A 26,384-nucleotide genomic window follows, 5' to 3' on the forward strand; every position below is an offset into this window, starting at 1 on the left:
TGGAGTAGTTAGTTCTGGTGTGGTACTGTGAGCACTGAGCTGCTAACCACAAGATTGGTGGTTCAAACCCACCAGTTGATCAAACCCTATAAAGGGTGGTTCAAACCCACCAGTTCAAACCCTATAAAGGGTTGCTATGAGTCAGAACGGACTCTTCAGCACTTAACAACAACATATATAGGACATAAAATATCCCATAAATATTTACTGATTACCCTAGTGTGGCACTGTAGGATAAGCACTGGACTGCTAACCAAAAGGTTGGTGGTTCAAATCAACTAGTCACTTCTTGGAAACCCTACACAGGGTCGATATGAGTTGGGACCAACTCGACAACACTTAACAACAACATGTTGAAGTGATAATATTTTGGATAGTGGGTTAACTAAAATATTGTATGAGAGCTCATTTTCTCCGCTCTTGTGGCGGTTTTTTTTTACTGTCTTCAAGAAAACTTGTGTCCAATCACACGGTGGTTCACCTTCTATTTGTCTGGGATGGCATTAGTGTGTACTCTGACGATGCTGCAGCTGTGAAATGCCTTTGTAGTCAGAGGCACCCCTTTACCATTTCAGGCACACAAAGGGCACACAGCTGCTCATGGCAGAACCTGGATCAGAACCAACTCCTCCTCCAGCAACACCAGGAGCTGCGTTACCTGCATCCTTGTTGTCTTGAATAACATACAACTGAATTCCTTGGTACTCCAACAAGGTACAAAATAAAGCAACACTGAACCCTGAAAAACTGCTTTCTAAAAAGGAATGGGAACTATTTATGTTAAGTAATACTCTGGTACTTACATGCCGATGCTTAAGGATTAATATCACCCCATCCAAAATAGGTAGGGAAGGCAACATGGCTGTGGGTTAAGGATTGGGCTGCTAAGGATTGGGCTGTCAGCATTTCAAACCTACCAGTGGCTCCTCATTAGAAAGATTTACAGTCTTGGGAACCCTATGGGACAGTTCTCCTCTGATCTCAGTGTCATTATGAGTTGAAATGCATTCAACAACCATGGGCTTGGTGTTTTAAGCTAAACACCAAGTGTAGCATTATAATAGACTATTGCTGTCCCAGACAAACAGAAGGTGTGAAGGAACCCTGGTAGTGCAGTGGTTAAGCACTTGACTACTAAGTGCAAGGTCAGCAGTTGAAACCTCCAGCTGCTCCTTGGAAGAGCCATGAGGCAGTCTGCCTCTGTAAAGATTTACAGCTTTGGGAACGCTACGGGGCAGGTCTCCTCTGACCTACAGGGTCACTGTGGGTTAGGATCAACTCAAGAGCAGCGGATTCATCCTAATCAGTCAAGGACGTGGCCCTTTGGACCCCACCTGAGCTCTGACCCTGAATGACAGGATTCTGGCAGCTTCTACAGTGAAGGAAATGATCACTTAATAAAGATTGAACACATACCTGACACCCTCAAGAAAGACACCCCAACCTGAAGCCAGAGTGTTCCTTCATGAAGCATCAGGAAGCCTGCCCTAACCCCAAATTAATAGTCTCATATTCTAAATGAATAAATCTAAAGATGCCAATCATGTACTTCAAAACACATTTCATAAACCCTACATCTTTTTCACGAAACACCTATTCTAACAAGGTGCAGTCAAAATCACACCTGGTTTCCCATAAGGTACAAGAGAACCACAGTTTTGATTCTAAGAGGCTGGACTACCGATGTGACCATCAGGAAGAACAATTCATTCAAAAGCCTGTGCTTACAGCAGTGTAAGGACCTGCTTTATGTCAGACATGTGTGCCTTAAGTCTACAGAGCTAAGGGTGTCTGTGGAAGGATGGGAGACTGAAGTTAGGAACAGAGAGAAGGTTCCTAAGAGAAAACAGTTATGGAGAACACACAAGACAAAAAGAGATTTCACCTTGGGGAATTCCCGCTCCTTAAGGTGGACCTAAGGGCAAGGAACTAGGGACAAACAGAGAAGGAATTCAATGGAGTCTGTGTACCAAGGAGGAAGGCTGTCCCAGAACATTCGTATAGAACCTGGAACCAGGTCTGGCGATGAGGAGCTCACCACACCTCACTACTCACTTGTCATCCTGGACTTTGTCCCGATCACTCTACTGAAATTGCCAGTTCTTTCTCACCTCCAAGGTAGCTCCCTAAGGGCATAACCACGGGCTCTCTCTTGAACTCCTTTGGTATGTTTTTCTGACTGGTAGACTACTGGTGGTCCTTCTTCTCTCTTCCCATTTCCCTTTAGGTCTTTGGCTCCTTCTCCAAACTTAGAGGCGTTTGGTCAGTGCCTGGTTTAGGGTTTCCTCTCTCCTTACCCTTGATGCTTTGAAAATCCCACATTTCCAAATATGTCTCTAACAGCAGAGAATGCCTCATCCCCACCTGACCTAGCGCAGTGACCTCTACACAGAGGGAACTGCTGATGTTGTTGTGAAGTGCCGTCGAGTCAATTCGGACTCATAGCAGCACAGTAAAGGGTTTCTGAGGAGCGACTGGTGAGTTTGAACTGCCGACTTTGTGGGTCCAGTGCATTTTCCTACAGTGCCACAGTGGGACTCTAATTACAGATGCTGACAGAGGAAAGAAAAAGGAAACAAGGGAGAAAGAGTAAAAGGTGTTGCGGGAGTGTCAGGTGGACGATGGAGAGATCTGAGATGCAGGTCACACCACGCAGCCATAAAGTCCAAGGTGTGGAGACAGTATGGGGGCACACGTGGGTTTGAGATCATGCCCATTTAAGTTAAGAAAGAACCAGGACTTTGACTTCAGGACAGAAGAAAGACAGTGGAGACACAGAAGATACAAAACCTACCGTTCCGTCCCCACCACAAGCCAGAATCCGCAGATTTGGTACTTTTCTATACAATTCAAGCCTGCAGAGACAAGAGAAGAGCCAGTCAGTGAGAGAGTACATGAAAATACATGAAAAAAAGGAGCAGTGAAAGGTCCGTTGGAGAAAAATGAATTTTCATGAACACACAACACGGTCCAATATTGGTTACCGAGGACCCCCAAGGAGGGACTCTGACAGCTACCTCAGGAGGTAGCAGCCAGTGTTATCTCTAAGTGGCCAATAGTGGGGTGGGATTTTAGGATTCCCCAAGTTTTCTTTCCTGTCATTCGACTCCCTTCCTTCTCTGTTTTCCTCTCTCCCTCCTCCTTTCTCATCATTAATAGACAATCAAGAGCCCTATGTTCATCCCCTTTTATATGCTGGGCCTTTTTATCTTTCAAGTGTATACTTCCCGTCTTAATCGTAGAAACCCTTTGCTCGGAGTGTGATGTGAAGCCACTACCCCCACTGATATTACTACCACAACCACAACTTTGTTGATCTCTACAACTTGTTCTCTTACACACAGCCCTGAAGTAGGAAGATCTACTGATTCTTCTTTCTTTTCAATCAACCTGCTTGAAATTAAACCCTTGTCTCTTTGCATTGATTGCCTCAAGAAAATTACTCCATACCACCCTTGATAAAACTTTTGCTCCAGGAAAGCTGTAAACAGTTATGCTCCGGAAAACACCACCTATTTAAATAAAACAAATGTCTCTTTCTGAAATTATTCCCTGTTCCACTATGTTCTTCACGTCTACCTGAGTTAAGTTTAACGTAAGTGACAAAATCTTAAGTATGTATCTGGAAGGGCAAAAGCCAGGGAAACTAGTTTGCCTTAGTAACTCCAAATGGAGGCAAGAATACGGTAGTCATACTAGCAGGCTCGAGTGGCAGAGAGCTCATAGATACAAAGAGTAATAATTAGCTGAAATTAATTTTCATATTTCATTGGATTGTGTGCTCTTACAATAAGTAACCTATCTGGTAGCGTAGTGATTACGAATCAGTCTGCTGATCTCACAGTCAGCAGTTCGAAACTACCAGCTGTTCCGTGGGAGAAAGATAAGGCTCTCTGCTCCCGTAAAGATTTACAGCCTCGGAAACCCTGTGCAGGGTCGTTAAGAGTTGGAACCGAGTCCACGGCACATAACAACAACAACAACAACTACTTATCTGGAAATCACCTGAGTTGATGTTCCTTTTCTCTGATATTATAACTTGTTGTTGTTGTTGTTAAGTGCCAACTCATAGAGACCCTGTATAGGGTTGGTTTTCAGGAGGCAGCTGGTGAGTTTGGACCACTAACCCTGTGGTTCAAACTGACCTTGTGGTTGAGTACTTTTCTTATTGCACCTTACTGAAAAATAATTGGTATCCATTAAGTCCTTATGTTGATTAGGTGACATCTGAACACTGATAATCGACAAAATTAAAAAGGAAACCAAACAACCAAAGACGTGTCTCTGTTCATTCCCACCATGCACTTCTCCACCCAAGGGAGGGTAAAGGATTCAGGGAATCTAGATCTAGCCTTTAGGGCTCTAGTTCTCCACACTTGTAACAAAAACAACAGGAAGAGATTCTGGAGAAACACCAAAAACAGAATGAGTAGAAATTCAAATATCTGCCCAACTCAGGTATGGAATACAGAGACATAATCAATTATTCTATCTCTTTCTCTCTCTCTCACTCACACACATGCACACACACACACACACACACACACACACACAGCTTCTAACCCAAATGAATGGACTTGTTCCCGAACCAATACGGACACCATCCACAAAAACACTCTTGATGTTGTTAAGTGTCGTGGACTCAGTTCAAACTCATAGCGATCCTGTATAGGGTTTCCAAGGAGCAACTGGTGAGCTTGAACTGCCAACCTTGTGATTCAAACTGACCTTGCAGTCCAACACATTAACCCACAGCGCCACACTGGGACTCCACAAAGACACACTTACACTTCCTCTGTGTGCACCTCCATTTAAAGACCTGAGTGCATGGAAGCGTGATGGGTCCCACCTCAGCCTACAGAAATGCTGGTAAGTCACAATTCAATTGCATGAGCAGAAACCAACCCACTAGAAGATTCACTGAGAAGAGACGGACAGAGAGTAGAAGGTACCAGTAGATGAGGTTACAAAGGAAGGGAGGACCGGTAAGATGGCTGGTGAGAGATGGCCAGGAAACATTCCATAGAGTAACCAAACACCAAAGTGCAGCCTCAGAGCACGATGTCCGCCCCCCTCCCCCCCCTCCTCCCGGCCTAACTCAGACATGATCCATGAAGGAAGGTATTTCTGGACTTACGCATCTTTGGGCCCTTCCTGAGAAAGATCAAAGACTTGCCGTGGATTCAGGTACCACATAAACGTCTGCAGAACTTTGGTTCCCTGTAAAGAAAAAATGACAATGATAGGGAGAAATTTCCAAATATTTTCATTCAGAAAATAGAGCTAAATCCTGGCCTCTAAAACAACAGAATCCTGGGATTTGCGGGGAGAGCTGGTACAGTGCTGTAGGATAAGCACTGGGCTGCTAACTGCAAGGTGGGTGGTTCAAACCCACCAGCCACTCCTTGGAAACTCTATACAGGGTCGCTGTAACTTAGAAATGACTCAAGGGCACTTAACAACAAATAGAGTCCTGGTGTTGCTCTGTAGGATAAGCACTGGACTGCTAACCACAAGACTGGCAATTCAAATTCACCAGCTACTCCTCAGAACCACTATACAGGGTTGCTATGAGTCTGAATGGACTCAAAGGCATGTAGAAACAGCAACACCATACACTGGCTCAGAGTCCTGGTGTGCTGGTGTAGGATAAGCACTGGACTGCTAACCAGAAGGTTGGTGGTTCAAGCCCACCAGTTGTTCCTTGGGAACCTTATATACAGGATCACTATAAATCAGAAGCGACTTGATGGCACTTAACAACAACAACATTATTCCTTAGTTCTGAGTCCTGGTGTGGTGCTGTAGGATAGTGACTGGACTGCTACCCACAAAGTCAGCGGTTCAAACCCACCAGCTTCTCCCTGGGAACCCTATACAGAGTCACTATGCATTGGAACTGACTTGACAGCATTTCACAACAACAACAACACACACTGATTCAAAGCCCAGCTTAGATGTTGGTGATCCTGGACAAGTTTCTTAAATTTATTAAGCGCAGCCACTTTCTCTGAAATACAGAGACAGAAATGTCTTGTTCACAGAGATGTTCCAAGGATTAAATAATCAACTCTGACTCATGGTAACCCCTAGGTTTTTAATGGCTGATTTTCTGGGAGAAGATTACCAGTCCATTCTTCTGAGGTGCATTAACCATTCCCACCATCCAAGCACTCTGCCTGGCAGGCTTCAGGTACTTAATGAACAGTAGCTATTGGTTTTACCATCATTATTTATACTTAAATTACTTATACAGGTAGGGAGGTTATATATGTCATGTAACTTAAACATGCTCATAGCAAACCTGTATAGGGTTTCCGAGGAGCAGCTGATGGGTTTGAACTGCTGACCTATAGTTCGCAGTCCAATGCTTATCCTACAGCACCACACCAAGAGTCCAACTTAGACATAAGTTATACAATATTAGTTTTCACTTTACGGTTCAGATTACTATTGGCTTTGCGGAATATAAAGGAAACACAGACAACATTGTTGAAAACTAAGCCAACCACTATCAAGTTGATTTTCACCCACAGCGATCCTAAATATGTTTTCTGAGGCTGTTCATCTTTACGGGAGCAGAAAGCTATATCTTCTCCCTCAGAGCAGCTGATGGGTTTAAACCACGCACCTTGAAGTTAGCAGTCTAGTTTTAGGTATTGTGGTGGTTATGTGCCGTGGAGTCAGTCCCAATTCATAGCAACCCTGTATAGGGTTTTCGAGGCTATAAATCTTTATGGGAGCAGAAAGCTTCATCTTTCTCTGGCAGAACAGCTGATAGTTTCAAACTGCTGACCTTAAGGTTCACAGCTCGATTTGTAACCACTACGCTACCAGAGCTCCTTTGAAATACATATATTTTTTTAACTGCAACAAAATCATCACAGGATACATAAAACATTGCTAGTCAGTGAGATCAAAGTTGATTTAGGCAATTCTCAATCTCCTTGTCTACATATCAGTTTATCTTGACCAAGCCAAGCATTTCTCTCTCCTGTGAGCATTCTGCCATGTTTTAAATGATTATGACATTTATACAGATGGTCACTGTCGCAGTTACAACAGAAACACCACAAGGGAATGGCTTTAACAGGAATTTCTCTCTCACAGTTCGGGAGGTGAGAAGTCTGAATTCAGAGTGTGTGCCTGGAGAGAAATGCTTGTCTCCTAACAACATCGTAGACCCAGCATTCTGGGAGAGGCCCCTGCGTCCGGGCATCAATCTTCCCCTGGATCTAGGAGCTTCACAGGGCAGGGACCCCAGGTCTAAAGGATACTCTCCAGTCCTGGCTCTTCTTTCTTGTTGGTCGTAAATCCCCCTTCTCTGTCCACTTCTCTCTCCTTTTATCTCTTGTAAGATATCAGGTATTCATTGGAACACCCCTGGGAATCTCCTTACATTGGATCAGGGACGAATATGATGGGATTAAGGGTGTTGTTGGTAAGTTGATTCCAACTCACAGAGACCCTCTACAGGGTTTCTGAGGAGCAGCTAGTGAGTTTGAACTGCCAACCTTGTGATTCACATCCCAGTGCTGATCCTACAGCACCACACCAGGAGTCCAAGGTTGTTGTTAAGTGTCAACGAGTCAGGTCCGACCCACAGCAACCCTGTCTGCATAGGGTTTCTAAGGAGTGACTGGTGAGCTTGAACCATCAACCTTCCAGTTCAAACAGATCTTGCAGTCCAGCGCATTAACCCACAGTGCCACACCAGGACTATCCCATAATCCCCTTACTTATTGCATCACGGGGGGGTCATCACAGAACTGCCAAGCCTCAGAATCATGGCCCAGCCAAGCTAACACATATTTTGGGGTGGGATGAGGAGGAGATCACAAGTCAGTCATTGACAGTCATCTTGGCAGACACTGGGCATCTGCAGGGCACAAGAAATGAAAGGAGGAGCTTTTGTTATCAGGTAGCACACCAAAAAAGCTTTGCAAAAGACATTGTTATTGTTGTTAAGTGCTGTCGAGCGATCCTGTGTAGGGTTTCCAAGCAGCGACTGGTGAGTTTGAACTGCCAACCTGTGGTTCAACCTGACCTTGTGGCCCAGTGCCTATCCTACAGCGCCACACCGGGAGCTGTAGAAATAGCAGGAGGTCTGAGTGGAAACTGACTTGGGCGTTCTCACTGGTTGCCATGAGCATATTAACTCCTGAAGAAATTGTGTCTATATGGCAGGAGGCAAACACGCCCATCCAGGGTGATGAGAAGAATTAAAGGATTCGATAATCTTCTGGAATCACATACAGCATGTGGCACAAAACAGGCATTTGTCAGCGTTAGCCCCTGGCTTTTCTGGCTCCTTGTGAATCCACTCATTAAATTAGCCTTTGGGGTGTGAACAGTACAGTGTACATTATAATTATCACATTGTCGTGCTGGTGGTTACAGAAGCCAATGTGTGTCTATTGTCTCATATACCCTCCTAGCCTATAATTTTCGAGTTCTGCTTTCTCACACGATAGCTACCACTTCAGGAATAACACTCTAACCTTAATCATCACAACGCCTCCTTCAGAGTGGACCAAGGACATATTTTGCTCCTTGTGAAATTCAGACGTGGATTTTAGGTACAGAACGCTGCCAAAATTCGCCATCATTTTCTGTCTTTCCAGATGTGGCCTTGCAATCAAGTCAGCTGGGGAACTATCTCAAATGATCTTTTCTTTTTCAGAGGTAACATGGAATCATGTGAATGGTCAACCAATTGATTAAAAAGTTCCAACGGACCTACTAGAGCATTCTTTTCTCAGTTTTAGGTTCCTAAGGCAATATGAATTGTATATATTAATTATTCCTTTAGAGGCATTTCTCAATTTTTGCTTCTCCATTGACGTGTCCTGGTGCAGTAGTCTAGGGTTTGTACTGGATTGCTAACTGCAAGGTCAGTGGTTCAAACCCACCGGTTGCTCCTTGGAAACCCTGTACAGGGTGGCTATGAATCAAAACGGACTCAACGGCACTTAACAACAACAATTGTGTACATCGGACTTGGTAATGATCACTTTTCAAACCTACAAAGCACTGAGAGGTGGTTTTTCTTAACCTGAAACTTCTCCTGAAATATGAGTACACAGTTTTGTTTTTGTCAGTTGTTGATTTGTACAAGTGAGAATGCCAACTCAACTCAGTTTACCCTTTTGAGGAGTACTGGTTACGCTGTAGAGAAAACACTGGACTGCTTGCTAACCATACGGTCAGCAGTCCAAACCCAAATGCCTCTCTGTGGGAGAAAGGTGTGGCTTTCTAATTCTGTAAAGACTGACTGCCTCTGAAAGTCTATACAGGGTTGCTGAGTTGAAACCAGTTCAATGACAACATCCCTTTGAGAAGGGAGTCCCTAGCTGGAACATATGGTTAAACACATGACTACCAGCTGAGAGGCTGGTGGTAGGAACCCATCCTGAAGCAGCTAGGTAAAGAAGTCTGGTGAGCTGCTTCTGAGAGGTCATAACTACATCAACCCTACAGAGCAGTTCTACCCTCTCCGCACACACGGGGTCAGCATGAGTCAGCGCCCACTCCACGGAGCCATGTTAACCCTACACCTCAGTTCTACTCTGCACATGGGGTCAACATAAGTCAGAGTCCACTCCACGGAGCCATGTTAACCCTACACCTCAGTTCTACTCTGCACACGGGGTCAACATGAGTCAGACTCCACTCCACGGAGCCATGTTAACCCTACACCTCAGTTCTACTCTGCACACGGGGTCAACATAAGTCAGAGTCCACTCCACGGAGCCATGTTAACCCATGGTTGACACGAGAGTGGTTCTACTCTCTCCTCACACACGGGTTATCATGAGTTGGCATTGACTCAATGTCAACTCGTTAGGTTTTGGTTTGGATCCTTGGGAAGCACACGTGCTAATTAGACTGGCAACTTTCCACACCCCTGTTGTTGTTAGCTGCTATGGAGTCAATTTGGACTCACAGTGGCCCATTGTGACAAAGTAGAACTGGCCCAGAGGGTTTCTTTGGCTGTAACCCTTACAGGAGCACATCTCCAAGGCTTTCTCCCACAGAGCTGCTAGTTGGGAGCGAACGGCAGTCACCAGGTTTGGCTGGAGTCCTGGTGCGGCACTGTAGGATAAACACTGGACTGTTAACTGCAAGGCTGGTAGTCCAAACCCCACTAGCAGCTTCTCGGAAACCCTATACAGGGTCATCATGCATCAGAACTGACTCAAAACACTGATCAAACACAGGAGACCTGGTAGTAGAGTGGGTTATGTGTTGGACAGCAGTTCGAATCCGCCAACCACTCTGCAGGAAAACAATGAGACTTTCTGTTCCTATAAAGATTTACAGCCTGGGAAACTCCATACAGGATCACTATTGAGTCAGAATCAATTCAACTGGCACACAGCCACCACCACCTTTAGGAGGTGCCATTTACATTACAGTTTACAGAATAGTGCCCTCTGGAGGTGTTTCAGAAATGCTCACCTGGCCACACAAGGCCATCAAAGATGAAATTCCAGAATGATATAGTCATTTCTGTTTAAAAAGTAACCTTGCCCCACCCCACCAAGAGAGGAAGCATCCCAGAAACTTCTGGATCTCTCGCTATGCCTGTCTCCCACCCTTCTCCATCCCCACTTCCTCCCACCCATCCTTGTTGTTAAGTGTCTTCAAGTTGGTTCCAACTCATAGCAACCTTGCATGGGGTTTCCAAGGCTGTAAATCTTTATGGGAATAGACAGCCTCATCTTTCTCCTGCCTGCAGAGCAGCTGGTAGATTAGAGCCGCTGACCTTGAGATTAGCACCCACTGCACAACCCCCTAGGCCACCAGGGCTCCTGAGTCAGTGTTACAATTCATTAAATAGGTTTTCAGGAAAAGTTGACTTTGTAATCTATTGCGGATGTCAACCAGAGAGCAAGTTAACTGTGTGAGGGCTGTGCTATACGAAACGACTTGTAGTTGCAAAATTATAGAAGTTTGAGTCAAATAGGCAAGCTGGTTAGAGAAAAATGATCATTTGTCCACAATACGTATGGTATTCATGAGCAAACATGGTGTGCGTCTGAACGAAAGCCTGGCATTATTTGGGATCAGTCTTGGTGGGCAGAGACTGAAGGTCTAACTGGCACAATTCAGACGTCAACAACGTTGCTGCTGCCTCAGGTGTAGCACGTTCACAGAGGTACTTTGTTCTGTACTCTGGTGCATGGGTCAGAGAAGATGCTCTCTCTATCTCTCTAATATATATATGCATGTTGTTGTTGTGTTGTTATGTGCCGTGGAGTCAATTCTGACTCATAGCAACCCTATACAGGATTTCCAAGGCTGTAAATCTTTACAGAAGCAGAAAACCTCATCTTTCTCCCACGGAACAGCTGGTAGTTTCGAACTGCTGACCTTGTGGTTCACAGCCCGATTCATAACCATTATGCTACCAGAGCTCCTTATATATGTATATGTATATATATTTCTCAAATACACACTCTCTCTCACTCACTCTCTTTCTCTCATTCACTCTCTCTTTTTTCTTTCTCTCTCACACATACACTCTCTCATCTCACTCCTCTTTCTTTCACACCCTCTCTCTCACCCTCTCTAACACATACATTCTCTCCTCTTTCTCCCCTTCTAGCACATTTTCTCTCTTTCTCTCTCTTCCTCTCTCTACACACTCTCACTCTCTCACTCAGACACTCTCTCCTTCTCTCTCACTCTCTCTTTCTCTCCTGGTCTCTCTCTCTCACACACACTTTCTCATTCACATACACTCTCACACATACATTTTCTCTCTTTCACTCACATCCACCCTCTTCTATCTAATACACACATGCTCACTCTCTCTCACATACACACTCTTTCCTTCTCACTCTCTCATACTCTCTCTTTCTCTCTCGCTCACTCTCACTGACAACACTCACTGGACTCAGTAATTTCTGTAGCTTGTCTCCCACCAACAAGTCTTCAACACTGTCACATCCTCTAGGCCAAATGCAAAAGCTGCACCTCTGGGGACAAGACTTAGTTTTCTCTAAGTGAAACAAGTAACTGTGGATTCAATTTGAGTACACTCTGGAGAGGGTTCTCCTGCAGGTTGTTGCAGTTGCAATACCTCCATGACCACACACACTTACAGCTGCTCTGAGAATGGGGATACCTAAGTGGGAGAAGCTGTGCTTTCCAGCTCTAGTGTTTAGGGAGGAGGATGGGGAAGGAAAACATCTCTTCCAAGAAAAATATGTCCCCGACGAAAAAAGAAAAGGATTCATTCATTCATTCATGCATGGATTGACTGTGTGCCAGACCTGTCTTGTTTTAGGTGGGGATGGAGGAGACAGACAGACAAGACAGAGATCTTGCTGAGAAGAGGAACAGCTACACATCCTCATCAAGAAAAGCATAGTGATGAAAACTGCGGTGCAGAGAAGCAATTAAGGTTGTTGTTGTTGTAGTTAGCTGTCATCCAGTCGGTTCTGACCCATAGTGACCTTCTGCACAACAGAACAAACACGTCTGGTCCTGCCACTGTGCCAACCCATCTTTTTCGTGGACCATCTACTTTACCAAGCATGATGTCCTTCTCCAGGGACTGGTCCCTCCTGATGACATGCCCGAAACATGAGATACAAAAGCTCACCATCCTGACTTCTAAGGAGCATTGTGGTTGTACTTCGTCCAAGACAGATTTGTTTGTTCTTCTGGAAGTCTGTGGTGCTGTCAACACTCTTCATTACCATCATCCTGCACGTGCGTGGACGATTCCAAGTTAAATTAAGATTGGTGGCTTGGTGGCTGTGTGCCGTGGAGTCATTTCCAACTCATAGCGACCCTGTACAGGGTTTCCGGGGCTGTAAATCTTTACAGGAGCAGAATGCCTCATCTTTCTCCCATGGAACAGCTGGTAGTTTCAAACTGCTGACCTTGCGGTTCACAGTCCAATTCGTAACCACTATGCTACCAGTTGGGTCAGTGCAAATGGCACATAGGTCTCCATCAGAGCTTTGTGGCTCTAACAGGGGTTGTGTGTTACATGCTGAGACGTTACTAAGCAAGTCCCGGTTAATGGCATGAAGCCATGATCCTGAGCACCAATCAGATGATAAGAAAGTTCTGAAGAAGAGAAAAGACAAGTAGGAGAAAGCACTTTAAAATTATCTTTTGTTTTGCTTTTTTTCATACTGGCTCCAAACAATCCCATGGGTTTATCTGATCCAACAAAGGAAACATTTGTTAGAACTCCACTATGTGCCAGGTCTGTCCGAGTCGGAGGAGCTCAGAATCAACCGGAAGGAGCCCAGCACGTGAGCAAACAATTCACCAAGGCTGGCGCTGCGTGTGGGAGAAGGATGATCATCCCAGAGAAGATACACTGTTTCAGGTTGGGAGGGTCTCTGGACAGAGGGGCAGAAACTTCTGGAAAGATGAGTAAAAGTGACTATATCTTCCCCATGAGTCAAAGAAGATGCTTCAGTGTAAAGACACGAGAGGCACAATCCTGGAAGATGCAACTTGGGAAAAGCAACGTCCGTTCAGTTTTATGAACTAGTATGCAGGAGGTGAAATTGCAGAGGTGAGTCAAAGACCAGGCCCTGAGAGAATCAGAAATGGTCCACCACCCTTGTTCTGTAGGACACGAGGGATCTCTAAGAGGTTTTAGTCAGGAGAATCGGACTGGCGACTCTTGTGTGCCTCAGTTATCTAGAGGTGACCTAACCAAAACTCCACAAGCGGGCGGCTTTACCAAACACACCCACTCACTGCTATCAAGTCGACTTTGACTCACAGCATCGCTTAGTGCCGAGCAGAACGGCCCCAAAGGGTTATCAAGGCGGTCATTTTACGGAAGCGCATTGCCTCATCTTCTCCCACAGAGCAGCTGGTTGGATTTGAACCGCCAACCTTTTGGTTAGTAGTCAAGTGCTCCACTGCTGCACCACCCAGAGTGAATGGCTGTAAAAAAGAGAAATGCGTTTGCTCACAGTCTAGGAGGCTAGCAGTCTGGATTCAGGGCACCAGCTCGAGGGCAGGCTCCCTCTCTGTCCACCCTGGGGAGAAGTGCTCGGCCTTCGCTTCCTGGTTCCTTGGAAAGCTCTGTGTGTCTTAGTGTCTCTCCTCCCTCTTCTCTGTCTCTGTTTGCTTGTTTAATCTCTTTTATGTCTCAAAAGGGTTTGATTCAGCAGTACACCCTACACTCATCCTTCAGTATTAATGTAACAAAGGCAGTGCATTCTCAAATGGGACTATACCTACAGGCTTAGAGGTGAGGGTTTGAGGGGTAGATCCAACCCATCAATCCACAGCACTGTGTAAGGCAGAAAACTAATTAGTTTCCACTCAGAGGAGAGTTGTGGTGGTGGTGATGTGCCGTGGAGTCGGTTCCAACTCATAGTGACCCTGTACAGGGTTTCCGAGGCTGTAAATCTTTATGGGAGCACAAAGCCTCATCATTCTCCCGCGGAACAGCTGGTAGTTTAGAACTGTTGACACCTTGTGGTTCACAGTCCGATTCGTAACCACTACACTACCAGAGCTCCTTAAAGGAGAGTTAGAACCTTGTCAAAGGTGGAAAACTTGGGAGACCTGAAAAAAACAAGGCCAACCCATTGAATCCCGGCCACAGAGTTTCATGTCCGTCATCATTTTAGATTCACGAACAGAGGGCTCCATATGCACATGCCTCAGCCCCTGCATAAATTCTCCTAGTATTTATTCTTGCATTCTCGTGGTGTGTTTGCTACAATTTAGGAACCAATAAGGATGCCTTATTATTCACTGAAGTCCATGGTTTACATTAGAATTGCTCTTGGTCTTGTACAGTGCTGTGGTTTTGACAAACGTACAATATTGTGAGCTCACAATTATGTCATCATACAGAATCGTTTCACTGCCCTAAAATTGGGGTAGGGTGGGGAAAGTCTGTGTTGGAGTGGATTTTATCTCCCAAGAGGGATAACCCACAATTGATACTTTACTCCCTGATCTGGGTGCCCAATTCCTCAGATGACCCAACCACAGTTAAGCCACTTCCAGAGTGATGCAAAACTCCTCTGTTGGAATTACTTACAGGAAGAACAGAGAAGCAGTCATGGCCCGAGTTCATTCCAGTATATTTCTGGAAACTTCTGGGGCCCAGCATGGGATTTCTTTGTTGTTGCTGTTGTTGTTAAGTGCCCTCGAGTCAGTTCTGACTCATAGCAACCCTGTATAGGGTTTCTGAGGAGCAGGTGGTGAGTTTGAACCTCAGACCTTGAAGTTCAAACCGACCTGGAGGTCGAGTGCTTATCCTATGGCACCACACAACCCCTTAGTAAACAGGGTAGGAAGAAAAAGTTACAGTTATCTTTCCTGCCAGCAGATGGCACTTTGGTCCCGCTCTTTATTTAAGACCCCCATCTGGGAGGCTGAGCCAATTAAAGAAAAATAAAGTTTGATGTTTTATATCTATAAGCAGACGAGAGGAGTACATAAATTCTTAAAAGGCAAAAGTCAGAGTTTATCGAAATAAGTATGAGAGGGCTTCAAAAAAATTGGTGGGAAAATGGAGTGATAAGATAATGGAATTTTCCCATGAGCTCTTAGAAGCCCCTTCTTTACGGTGAACCCTAACTAGAGGAGTGTGAGGGCCTCGGAGCAGCAACATCAACACCAACTGAGAACTTATTAGAAATTCAGAATCCAGGCCCCTAGATGCATTGAATGCAAGCAAGTCTGGGTTTAACCAGATCCCCAGGCAATTCTCCTGCACATCGGTTACACAGGAAAAAGTTATTCGTTGTTATTGTGTGCTGTTGGGTAGATTCTAATGCATAGCGACTCTATCTAGGGTTTGAAAGAAGTGGCTGGTGGGTTTGAACTGCCAACCTTGTGGTTAGCAGTCCAGTGCTGATCCTATAGCTGCCACGACTTTATTAATGTGCAGTGAGGGTGGGGGGACTACTGCTCTACACAAAGTGACGGCAGTCTTGCCGAGCAGAAGGGCCAGGCAAATTTGCTGTTTTCCTAATAAATTCAGTCAAACCTAAAATCCGTTTCTGCCTTCTGTGTTCCTCAGAGCCTGGACAACTGTGAGTCTGCTGTCAATTCACAGACCACCTAAGTGAAAATCACCTGGGGTGTGGTTAAATGTTGAAGTGCCTAAGCTTTATCCCAGACTGCCGAATCAGACTTCATGGGATGGTGGACTGGAATCCACATTTCAAACAATGTTGTTGTTTTTCTAGTGGCATTTGGGAGCTACAGGACAATGGGGGAGGCAGCTGGGGTCATGTGTTCGAATGTCCTGGAACCGGACCTTCATCTCCTCTTCTGGAAAGTGTTAATGAAGAGTTTTGACGGGTGGTATTTTAATGGGTTCTTACGACTGAGGTTCTTAAACAGGCGCTGAGGCCATGCTACCAGACTGTGAACTTGCTAAGGAAGCTCCGGGCTACACTCTCTAATCCAAGCTGGCCTAGCTGTGATTCCTTCTGTGGCCATCTTCCTCTGATTAGTTAACTGTTCCTTCTATTGCATCAAAGAGCCCTGGTGGTGCAGTGGGTTAAGTGTTAGGCTTTGCACCAGAAAGTCAGCTGTTCGAACCCACCAGCTGCTCCCTGGGAGAAAGATGAGGCAGTCTGCTTCCTTAAGAGTCACAGGCTTACATATGGGGCACTTCTAATCTGTTTTATAGAGTCGCAGAAAGTTGAAATCAACTCAACAACTAAGGGTAAGATTAAGTAAGCAACAACTATTTGGAGTCTTGGTATGGCACTGTAAGATAAGCACTGGACTGCTAACCACAAAATTGGCAGTTCACGCCGCTCCAGGGCAGGGTCACTATGAGTCAGAACTGACTCGATGACACTTAACACCAGTAACCACCTACTTCCTTAAAGTAAGAAAACCAGTGGTCTTGGTTAATTGTATCACTCAATTTCATACCAAAACATTTAACCCCACTCATGAACAGTGTATTATGTACTTTGAAGAAACAATTGAAGTTACTACAGACACACTTTAGGGAAAAAAATGAAAATGTTTAAGAGCTTCAGGTGGAAGCTTTTTTGTCTGTCAAGTTTTCCTTCCCATTCAGCTTTCCTCTCCTGTCCATATCAACATGTCTTCCTCAATGTCAATATCAAAATGCCTAAAGCAGCGTTGCTATGCAACAGCAGGGCAACAATCCCTGTAAGAGTGTCCATTGTTCATCTATTGACATTGAAGTCAGCCATTCGTCCAACAGTGTTTGAGGTCCAATAGGCTTGTAAACAACAAATGTTGTTGTTGTTGTTGTTAAATGTCATGAGTCGGTCCCGACCCCCCAGTGACCCTGTACAGGGTTTCCCAGGACAGGCTGCTGAGCTTGAACCACTAACCTTGTGGTTCAAACTGACTTAAGTCCAGCGCATTAGCCCACAGTGCCACACCAGGACTCCAAACAACAAACTGTTGTTGTTGTTGTTGTTAAGTGTCATTGAGTCAATTCCTACCCATAGCGACCCTGCATAGGGTTTCCAAGGCTGTAAATCTTTTCAGGAGCAGAAAGCCTCATCTTTCTCCCGGTGGAACCACTGGTAGGTTTGAACTCCTGTCCTCGAGATTAGCAGCTCAACTCATAACCACTATGCCACCAGAGCTCCTTAACAAATGTTGTTGTTGTTGTTAAGTGCTGTCAAGTCGGTTCCGACCCATAGCGACCCTGAACAGGGTTTCTGAGGCTGTAAATCTTTACGGGAGCAGAAAGCCTCATCTTTCTCCCGCGGAGCAGCTGGTAGTTTCAAACTGCTGTAACTCATAACCACTACGCTACCAGAGCTCCTTAACAAACACCAGGACTCCTTTGTGGGTGACAGAACCCAATAGAATGGATCTGAAAACCAAATAACCCTGAAAATGAGGCACCTAGCCAGCCGCTCCTCCGAAACCCTATACAGGGGTTGCTATGAGTCAGAACCAACTTGACGGCACTTAACAACAACAACAAACAAAAGATACAGTTAAACCACTAAAATCACATGTTTACTCTGTCTAAAGAATGTTGTTGTTGTTAAGTGTCCTATATAAGGTTTCCGAGGAGCAGCTGGTAAGCTTGAACCACCAACCTTGCAGTTCAAAAGGGTTTGCGATCTGGCACATTAACACACAGCCCCACACCAGGACTCCCGAATTAAATGCTTTTTCCATTTTTGTGTGTATACATAAGCTATATATTTGGAAAATGCTTGTAATTGTAAACTTGTTCTAAGAAATGTGTATAATCAGCCACAACTTGTTGCCTAAAGCCCTCTTTTGCAGAGACTAATTCCTACAAAGGTGGCTAACCAAGGTCCTGCCACCTGCAACCCTGCAAATGTTATCCAATCAGCAAGCACCCCATATAAACCCCCCTATGGGTGTTCTTTAGTTTTATTGGCACCTAAAAAACATCAAGTTAGGGATGGAGCACATCCGCCAAGCTGGCTTCGTATTGGGCTTCCTCTGTTTTGCAAAATGTTTTTATGTCATTAGCAAAATGCTTCTTTTGACTTTAAATTGATTTAAGGCCCTTTTTACCCCCTACAATAGTTTCAAATCATTAATTGTGCAGTGTGAAACGTCAAGGAAAATAGGCATTCAACTTGATGGCCAGATAGAATCATTTTTTATCATCCAAATCCACATGAAAACAATAAAGAGCAAAATCAAAATCTACAGAAGAGTTTTGTAGTCCTCAGAGTCCTCAGAGACTGTGGAGAGGCTAAATGAAGGGAAGATGGTGTCATGTTAGACCAGTCACAAAGCTTCACTTCACTGAGGAGGTTTGTTTACTCTCTAGTGGGGCTAATATTACTCAACCAAAGGATTCGGGCAGGCACCAGATGAAAGCTTTGAAGACTGGTCATTTCAATAGTGTGGGTGGATAGGGTTGTCAATAATTACAGTCCATGTTGTGTCATTGTTCTCTCTCTCCTAAGAGGAGAAGATTAAAAGTAGCAGCAACTTGATTCCAATAGGAAGGAATAATGGGAAGTTACTAAAAGGTTTCCTAACAAAGAGTTGAGAAATCCTGAATCATATTTAAAAGATTGCTGGTATGGCATTTCGTGAAAATTTGTAAAGAAAATGCCAGTAATTACATTTGTGGAGTATCTCTATTACAGTGTAGCTGAAGGTGGAAGGGTAAATCACAGGACCACCAGGATTTCCCTAGTCCTTCTATGTGTATGGCCAGTGGACTAATGGTCACCTTGTCCTGGAGAGACTGGGTGACTTCCAACGCTGGGAGCGTGGACAGAGCTATTTCCAGTGGAGCTGGGAACTGTGTTTTCAAAAATGCATTGAACCTTCTATGGTGAACTCATGAACAACGACTCACCTGGTTGCCTCCACTCTTGGGGTTTACAAACACAAGCAAAGGTTTCATGAGGGGAGAAGAGATAGGTTTGATCACAAATGGACGGCCTTTGTTTTCCTGCTGAAGGAAGAAAATCACATGGTTGAGAAAATGTTCACAAGGCCTAAAAGGTAGCCCCAAACAAACGAAGGTGGTACTCACCAACACCACCCCCAAAAAAATCCCTAGAAGAATCTTGCTCAAGAAGGCTTAATCTAGTTAGAATCATCCAGAGTAAACTTGGAAAAACAGTATCTCAAAGTATGATTTGCCCCCGAGAAGAAACTCGTGTTTTTGCCTTTGATTTTACAATCTCAGCATCTCTTTAAAGTTTTCAAGAGCAAACATGTCAGTTTGAGGACTAAGGTGTGCCTGACCCAAGCCATTGTATTCTCAATAACCTCATACACCTGTGAAAACTGGGCAATGAATAAAGAAGACCACAGAAGAATGGATGCATTTGAGTTACTGAGTTATTGAGTTACTGAGGAAAATATTGAAAGTACCATGGACTACCAGAAAAACAAATCTTTGTTGGAAGAAGTACAGCCAGAATGTTCTTTGGAAGCCAGGATGACCAAACTTCATCTCCCATACTTTGGACACATTATCAGGTGGGACCAGTCACTGGAGACGGATATCATGTTTGGTAAAGTTGAGGGTCAGAGGAAAAGAGGAAAACCCTCAGTGAAATGGATTAGCACAGTGGTAACAGCAGTGGGTTCAAGCATGGCAATGATTGTGAGGTTGGTGAAGGACTGGGCAGTGTTTTGTTCTGTTGTACACAGGGTCACTATGAGTCGGCACCAGCTCGACGACCCCTAACAAACAACAACAATAGCAGCAACGTAAGCATTTAGACAATGTTAGCTCGAGTCGTCAACACCATCATTATGCTTGGAATAATATTCCTGGGAAGTGGAAATGCTGTGAGGTAGCACAAAGTATTATTATTATTATTATTATTATTAAAGAATGCCAATGTGGCTAGAAAGTAGTTTAGGAAAAAAGAGCAGCAGTAGCTTCACTAGACAGATACCTAAGTTTAGATTACACCACGTAAGGTAAAGTAAGCTAAGAGAGGAAGTTGGGCACCCACGGGACATAACCCGGAAACACTTACTTCAGTTCCTCTTTTACTAGCTTTCCGTTTGAAGCTTGTTCTCTTCTTCTTCCGGTTGGAAGCTTTCAGAGAGTTCTGTAGGGAGAGAAACAGTCCCTAAGCATGGGGCAGACAGCCCCGAGTGTCCCCATGCAGAACCATGTGGAAGATGAAGGCAGCACATGCTGTTCCACGGCATGCGTCTCATGCTTTGACACTTCCAAGCCACTGCCCATAGGTAAGCCACACACAGAGATCGGTTGAGTGCTTCCGAGAGAGCGACTGACTGGTTTCCCACCGCACGGAGAGGCAGGGAGCTACAAGCCCGGAGGTTCCCACGGACTCACATCACAACACATGTTATACCTGCCAACCCTCCCAGTAAAAATGGAAGAATCCCAAATTCTCTGAGGGGCTCCAGTCTCCCGCCCAACCAGGTCCGTCTCCCGCCCAACCAAGTTCAAGTTCATCTCCTGGTATGGAGATCACCTATGTGAAAATGTAAAAGAGGAGGCCATTTTTTTTTCATGTTTTCTTGTTTTTTCTTGGTTTACTCTTATAATGACCGGTTCTACAATTAGGCATAAAATGACTCTGGATAGGAGCTTTATGGTCAATCACCATTGATGTCTGGCTTTTTCAATGTAGAGATATGACTCACCTGTGTTACTTATTCCGATGGGGTGGTAGCTGTGCTATCTGCTTTCTCTGCCTACAGATGTCTGGGTTTCCAAAGTCTTTCCTCCCTTGGTTGCTTGGGTCTTTCTTGTCATAGAAATGTCTCAGCCTTGTTGAAATATAGCAACCCCCTAACTTACTTTCCCTGTCTCTCTTTTTTCTAGAGATAAGGGTTTTATGGACCGCAATTCTGTGATTACTTCAACTAACCATTCACTCTTAATGCTCGATACCAATGCTTTGAGAAGGCCCTCTCTTAGAGGACAATCCCAACTCACTGGTTGACGATAAGGCAAAACCAAACTTACTTAGTGACGAGCAAGTAATTAGACTGCTGTCTTCATGAAGGCAAGATAGGACTAACCACAAAAGGAATGCTTAACAAAGTGCTGAAAGTCTGAAATACAGAAGTCTTTAAAAGTTCATATAAGTACTCACACATGCAATGTTTGACCGCTTGCATAGGCGTTTGCACATTTTAAGATACTTAGCATCTGTTCTTCTGCATCTTACAAGTTTTCTTTTATCCTTCAAGGTATCCAAGTTACCAAGAGCCAAACTATTTAGCTTTCATTTGACTTTGATCAAAGAACTCACAATAAAGTTGATTTGTGGGCTGTGCTCCCTAAAGCCAAGACGAACTTCCTTGATGCACCACACATTTCAAGGTTTTCTTCACCCACCAGTTAGAAGACAGTACCTTCAGGTTCACGGATTTCCACCAGAAAAGAGGAGCCAGGAGCTCAGGGGGTGTTCTAGAACTCAGGTTAATATTCATCTCTCATTTTTTACTATTGTTGTTTTTAAGTGCCCTCAAGTCATTTCTGACGCACAGTGACCCTGTATAGGGTTTCTGAGGAGCAGGTGGTAAGTTTGAACTGCCAAGCTTGCAATTCAAACCGACTTTGTGGTCCAGTGCGTGTCCTACAGTGCCACAACAGAACTCCATTCTTGACTATATTTTTCCTGAAAAAAAATCCATCTCCAGCTGCTTAAATTCTTGGTGGAGATGGGTCTGTTCTCATGCGCTTCTCTGGGGAAATATTTGTATTTTTTAAACTATTTGCTATATTTTGATAATATTCAGTTCGTTTAAAGGAGCAGAAAGATGACTTGGGATCTGCAGAAACTTAATCGGCCTTACGATCTAGGCCAGGGAACAGCTGCTGGAAAAAGTCGGAACCTGCATCTCCGTATCTGATGCTGGTTTGCTGCTTCTGTTAAATGCCATGTGGTCTGTTATGACTCATAGTGGCCCTGCATGTGGTTCCCAAGGAGTGGCTGGTGGGTGTGAACTGATGACCTTTCTGCTAACAGTCCAGTGCTTATTGTACAGTGCCACACCAGGACTCCAGTGTTGATCGTTCGTGATGCTTAAAGTAACCCTCGTATTGCTGTGGGTTCTGCATTGGTCTGCTAGCAGCAAGGTCAGTGGTTCAAACTCACTAGCCCCTTCATCTGTGGGAGAAAGAAGAAACCGTCTACTCCTGCATAGATGTACAGTCTTGGAAACCCCAGACAGGGTCACTATGGGTCAGAATCAATTCGATGGTAGAGGGTTTGGTTTGGTTTCAGAATGATACTTAACCCTGGGATGAAGATTAGGATCACCCACAAAGCTTAAAAAGGAGCCCTGGTAACTTAGTGGCTTACAGGTTGGGCTGCTAACCTCAAATCGGCAGTTTGAATCCACCCGCTCCTTGGAGAAAGATGAGGCCCTCTGCTCCCATCAGAGTTACAACTTCAGAAACCCTACACAGGGTCATTACTATGAGTCGGAACCAACTCAATAGCAATAGTCATGAGCCAGCAGCCACAGAGCTTTAAAAAGAATACTAATATTCAGGCCCCATCAATTTGGAGCGAAGTTCTGACATGGACATTTTCTTAGACAGCCCCAAGCAATTCTAATGCATGTCCAGGGTTGAGAAGCTCTGGTTGAAATGGAACAGGGCAGAATGAAGATAACCGCAGATCATGGTCAAGAGCAACAACAATGGGGTAAGCAAGAAACTTAGTACGAATGGATTCGGGCCAACTTACTAGGAAGTTCAGAGCTTTTCTCTTGCCTCAAGGTTTTGAAAGATGGATTTCTTAAATTTTAAAACGAAGGCAAAAATACCTACCTCTCAGGAGAGTTGTGAAGTTTAAAGGAGAGACGGTACATGCGTCCATTCCACAACAACATGTTAATATACGTGAGCTGTCTGCCTCCCAGCTGCCTGTCTTTGATGCCAAGCCGAGCACCAATGCCCGGCATACAGTATGCATGCAATGGTTGTTGAAAAAGTGAGTCTGATTTCCCACACTTACTGGACCTTTCCTGGTTTCGCAAGGATCATCCGGAGAGGAATGCTGGCCTCCTAAATTCTTAGTTGTTCTGGTACACTCACACCAAGCACTTTCAACAGTTCACTACGGCCCTTGGTTTTCAACAAGACTGAACTATTAAACTCTAAGAGCTGTTTCCTATGCTGGCTTTCAGAGAAATCACAGGGCTGGAGCGGATTCTGATGAGCACACAAGTTTGGGAAACACAAACTAAGGTTTTACTCCTGAAAACATACAGAGCAGGCAAGAAACAAGCTTCTGAGGAGGATCAGACACACGCACAGCCACGACAGAGAAGCAACAGAGACGAGAATTTTGAGGCTTCGCCGGAAACCCCAGATAGGGTCACCAATGCTCCTGAGACCTGCCTTCGTCTCACACACCAAGGATGAGGCAAGGACAACACACACAGGCTGATGTACGGTACCTGGGCCTTCTATTTGTGCTCTGAGTAAGCTTACAGCCCTTAAGGATAGTCAAAAGCAATGGATAAGTAGATGGCATTTCACAGCACTGCTCAGAGTTCCTGAGGCTTCCTTTGATGGTGGTATCAACACGCACCTCGGTTAGAAGGCAGCACAGGTGGGTGTGAGGCAGGCTGGGCCATGACCTCGCGGATCCACAGTAAGCTCACCCTACCTGCCTCCGGACTGTGAGAGTCAAACAAAACAGTGAGCTTGGCAAGAATGCAAAAATGATACCAAGAAGGTACTGTGAGGATATGCTGAGAGAATGTTTAGGAAGCAGTTACTGCTTGTCCCATGTTCCAAACAAGGTAGGTACATCTGTTATTGATAGCAGGCAGCCCTGGGATATGGAAAGGGCTCTGCTTGCAAAGTCAACACTAGAAGCCAGTGAGGTGGTTTCTTCTCATCCAAACCATCATAGTCTTCCGATCCCAACCAACCACATCTATCTCCTGTACATGCTGTGCCCACTCTGTAGCTAAAGCTCCAAGAAAAGAGAAAAAGCCTCCAGTACCAGGTATCAGGGAGTGCCATGGTTGCATATGGTAAGCACTGGACTGTGAACCAAAAGGTTCATGGTTCGAACCCAACAGCCGCTCCATAGGAGACAGATGAGGCTTTATGCTCCTGCAAAGATTTAAAGTCTCGGAACCCTACACAGGGTTGCTATGAGTTGGAACTGACTCAACAGCCCTTAATAGCAACAACAACCAGGTATCAGGGTAGCATTGTTGTTGTTGTTAGGTGCCATCCAGTCGGCACCGACTCATAGCGACCCTATGCACAGCAGACCGAAACACTGCCCGATCCTGCGAAATGCTGCTATCAACAAAATCCTAGTGACAGCCACAACTCCTTCCTGGGCTGTTAAAGAAATATTTATGGGAGAATCACTCAACTGTGAACAAGAGTTAGCTACCTCTTATTATTCCTCATAACGTTCTCATGCCGGGGAACAAATGACCCATCCTAATAACAGACCAGGGGTCTTGGTGTGGTACCATAGGATACACACTGGACTGCTAAACATAAGCTAACTGCAAGGTTAACAGCTGCCCCTCAGAAAGCCTATACAGGGTGGCTACAAGTTAGAACCGACTCGACGGCACTTAATAACAACAACAACAACAGACCAAGGATCTCTGATGGCCCAGCAGTTAAGCACTCAGCTGCTAACCAAAAAGTTGGCAGTTTGAACCTACCCAGCAATTGCATGAGAGAAAGACCTGATGATGTGTTAGTGTAGAGGTAACAGCCAAGAAACCCCCATGGGGCAGTTCTCCTCTCACCCGTGGGGGGGTCACTGTAAGTCCAGATGAACTCAACAGCACTCAACAAGAACAGATCTCAGAGAAGATACGTCACTCTATCAGCCCATCATATACTTCCACAAAACTGGACTCAGCCTGCTCCAATCATACCACGAGAACAGATATAGCCGAAGACGTGTTGTTGTTAAGTGCCGTTGAGAAAATTCCAACCCATAGTGACCCTGAGAAGCAGCTGGTGAGCTTGAACTGCCGACCTTGCAGTTCAAACCAACTTTGCAGTCCAGCCCACTAACCCACAGCACCACACCAGGACTCTAGACCAGCAAAAGAATAAAAGAAACGTATTCCAAACATTAAGGGAAGTTGTCAACACCTTCAGGATAAGTCTATTTGGCTAAATCACTGTGTTAACCCCTTCGTGGTCTGGTTATGAATCAGGCTGCTAATCTCAAGGCCAGCAGTTCAAAAATACCAGCGGTTCTATGGGAGAAAGATGAGGCTTTTTGCTCCCATAAAGATGTACAGCCTCAGAAACCCTATACAGAGTCACAATGAGTCAGAACCAACTCCACAGCACATAAACACCAACCACCACCTCCATGGTCTGGGGGACATATTGTGACCACCTATATTTTCCACCTCTGGGCTTCAGTGAGAAGCAGCTTCCTCACTTTTAATGTGTGCTGCCATCTGATGGGGGCCTGTCTAACTGCATGATTCTGAAGAAATGGGCTTCATCACACCAACTTCAGGCCCACAGACCCCTTGGGACATATGTGTCCCACTAATTATACCCAAACCTATATTACTTCAAAAAAACCTTTTTTTCTTTTATTTCATTCAAAATGCCTTCCATTACTGAAAGCACATGATTTCAACAAAAATTCAAAGCAGAAAATAATTTGGTCTTGAAAGGGATATTATATGTTATTAGAATATTAGTGTAACTGGTCAGTCACCAACTCGGGCAGCCCCATGCACAAAAGAACAAAATGCAGTCCTGGGTCACCCCAGTGATCAGTTACAAATCAGACCATTGTGATCCATAGCATTTCATTGGCCGATTTTTTTTCAGAAGTAGATGACTCAGCCCTTCTCCCTAGTTTGTCTTAGTCTAGAAACCCTGCTGATACACCTTCAGTATCCGAGCAACACAAACACTTCACTGACAGCCATGAGGTGCACTGGCTAGGAATTGAACCCAGATC

At 44.8% G+C, this 26,384-nt stretch overlaps 1 protein-coding gene across 1 annotated transcript in view; it reads right to left on the reverse strand.

The window, feature by feature from the left end:
- DGKI (diacylglycerol kinase, iota) overlaps positions 1 to 26,384 on the reverse strand; it is a 323,066-nt gene that overhangs the window by 222,079 nt on the left and 74,603 nt on the right. The window contains exons 9-12 of the mRNA XM_006861237.1: positions 20,451 to 20,525; positions 19,310 to 19,408; positions 5,138 to 5,220; positions 2,795 to 2,855 (exon numbers count right to left, since the gene is read on the reverse strand). Coding sequence (XP_006861299.1) covers positions 2,795 to 2,855; positions 5,138 to 5,220; positions 19,310 to 19,408; positions 20,451 to 20,525 — 318 coding nt within the window. The remainder of the gene's footprint in view (positions 1 to 2,794; positions 2,856 to 5,137; positions 5,221 to 19,309; positions 19,409 to 20,450; positions 20,526 to 26,384) is intronic.

Source organism: Chrysochloris asiatica, unplaced genomic scaffold (assembly GCF_000296735.1).
Source record: "Chrysochloris asiatica unplaced genomic scaffold, ChrAsi1.0 scaffold00041, whole genome shotgun sequence".
NCBI lineage: Eukaryota > Metazoa > Chordata > Mammalia > Afrosoricida > Chrysochloridae > Chrysochloris > Chrysochloris asiatica.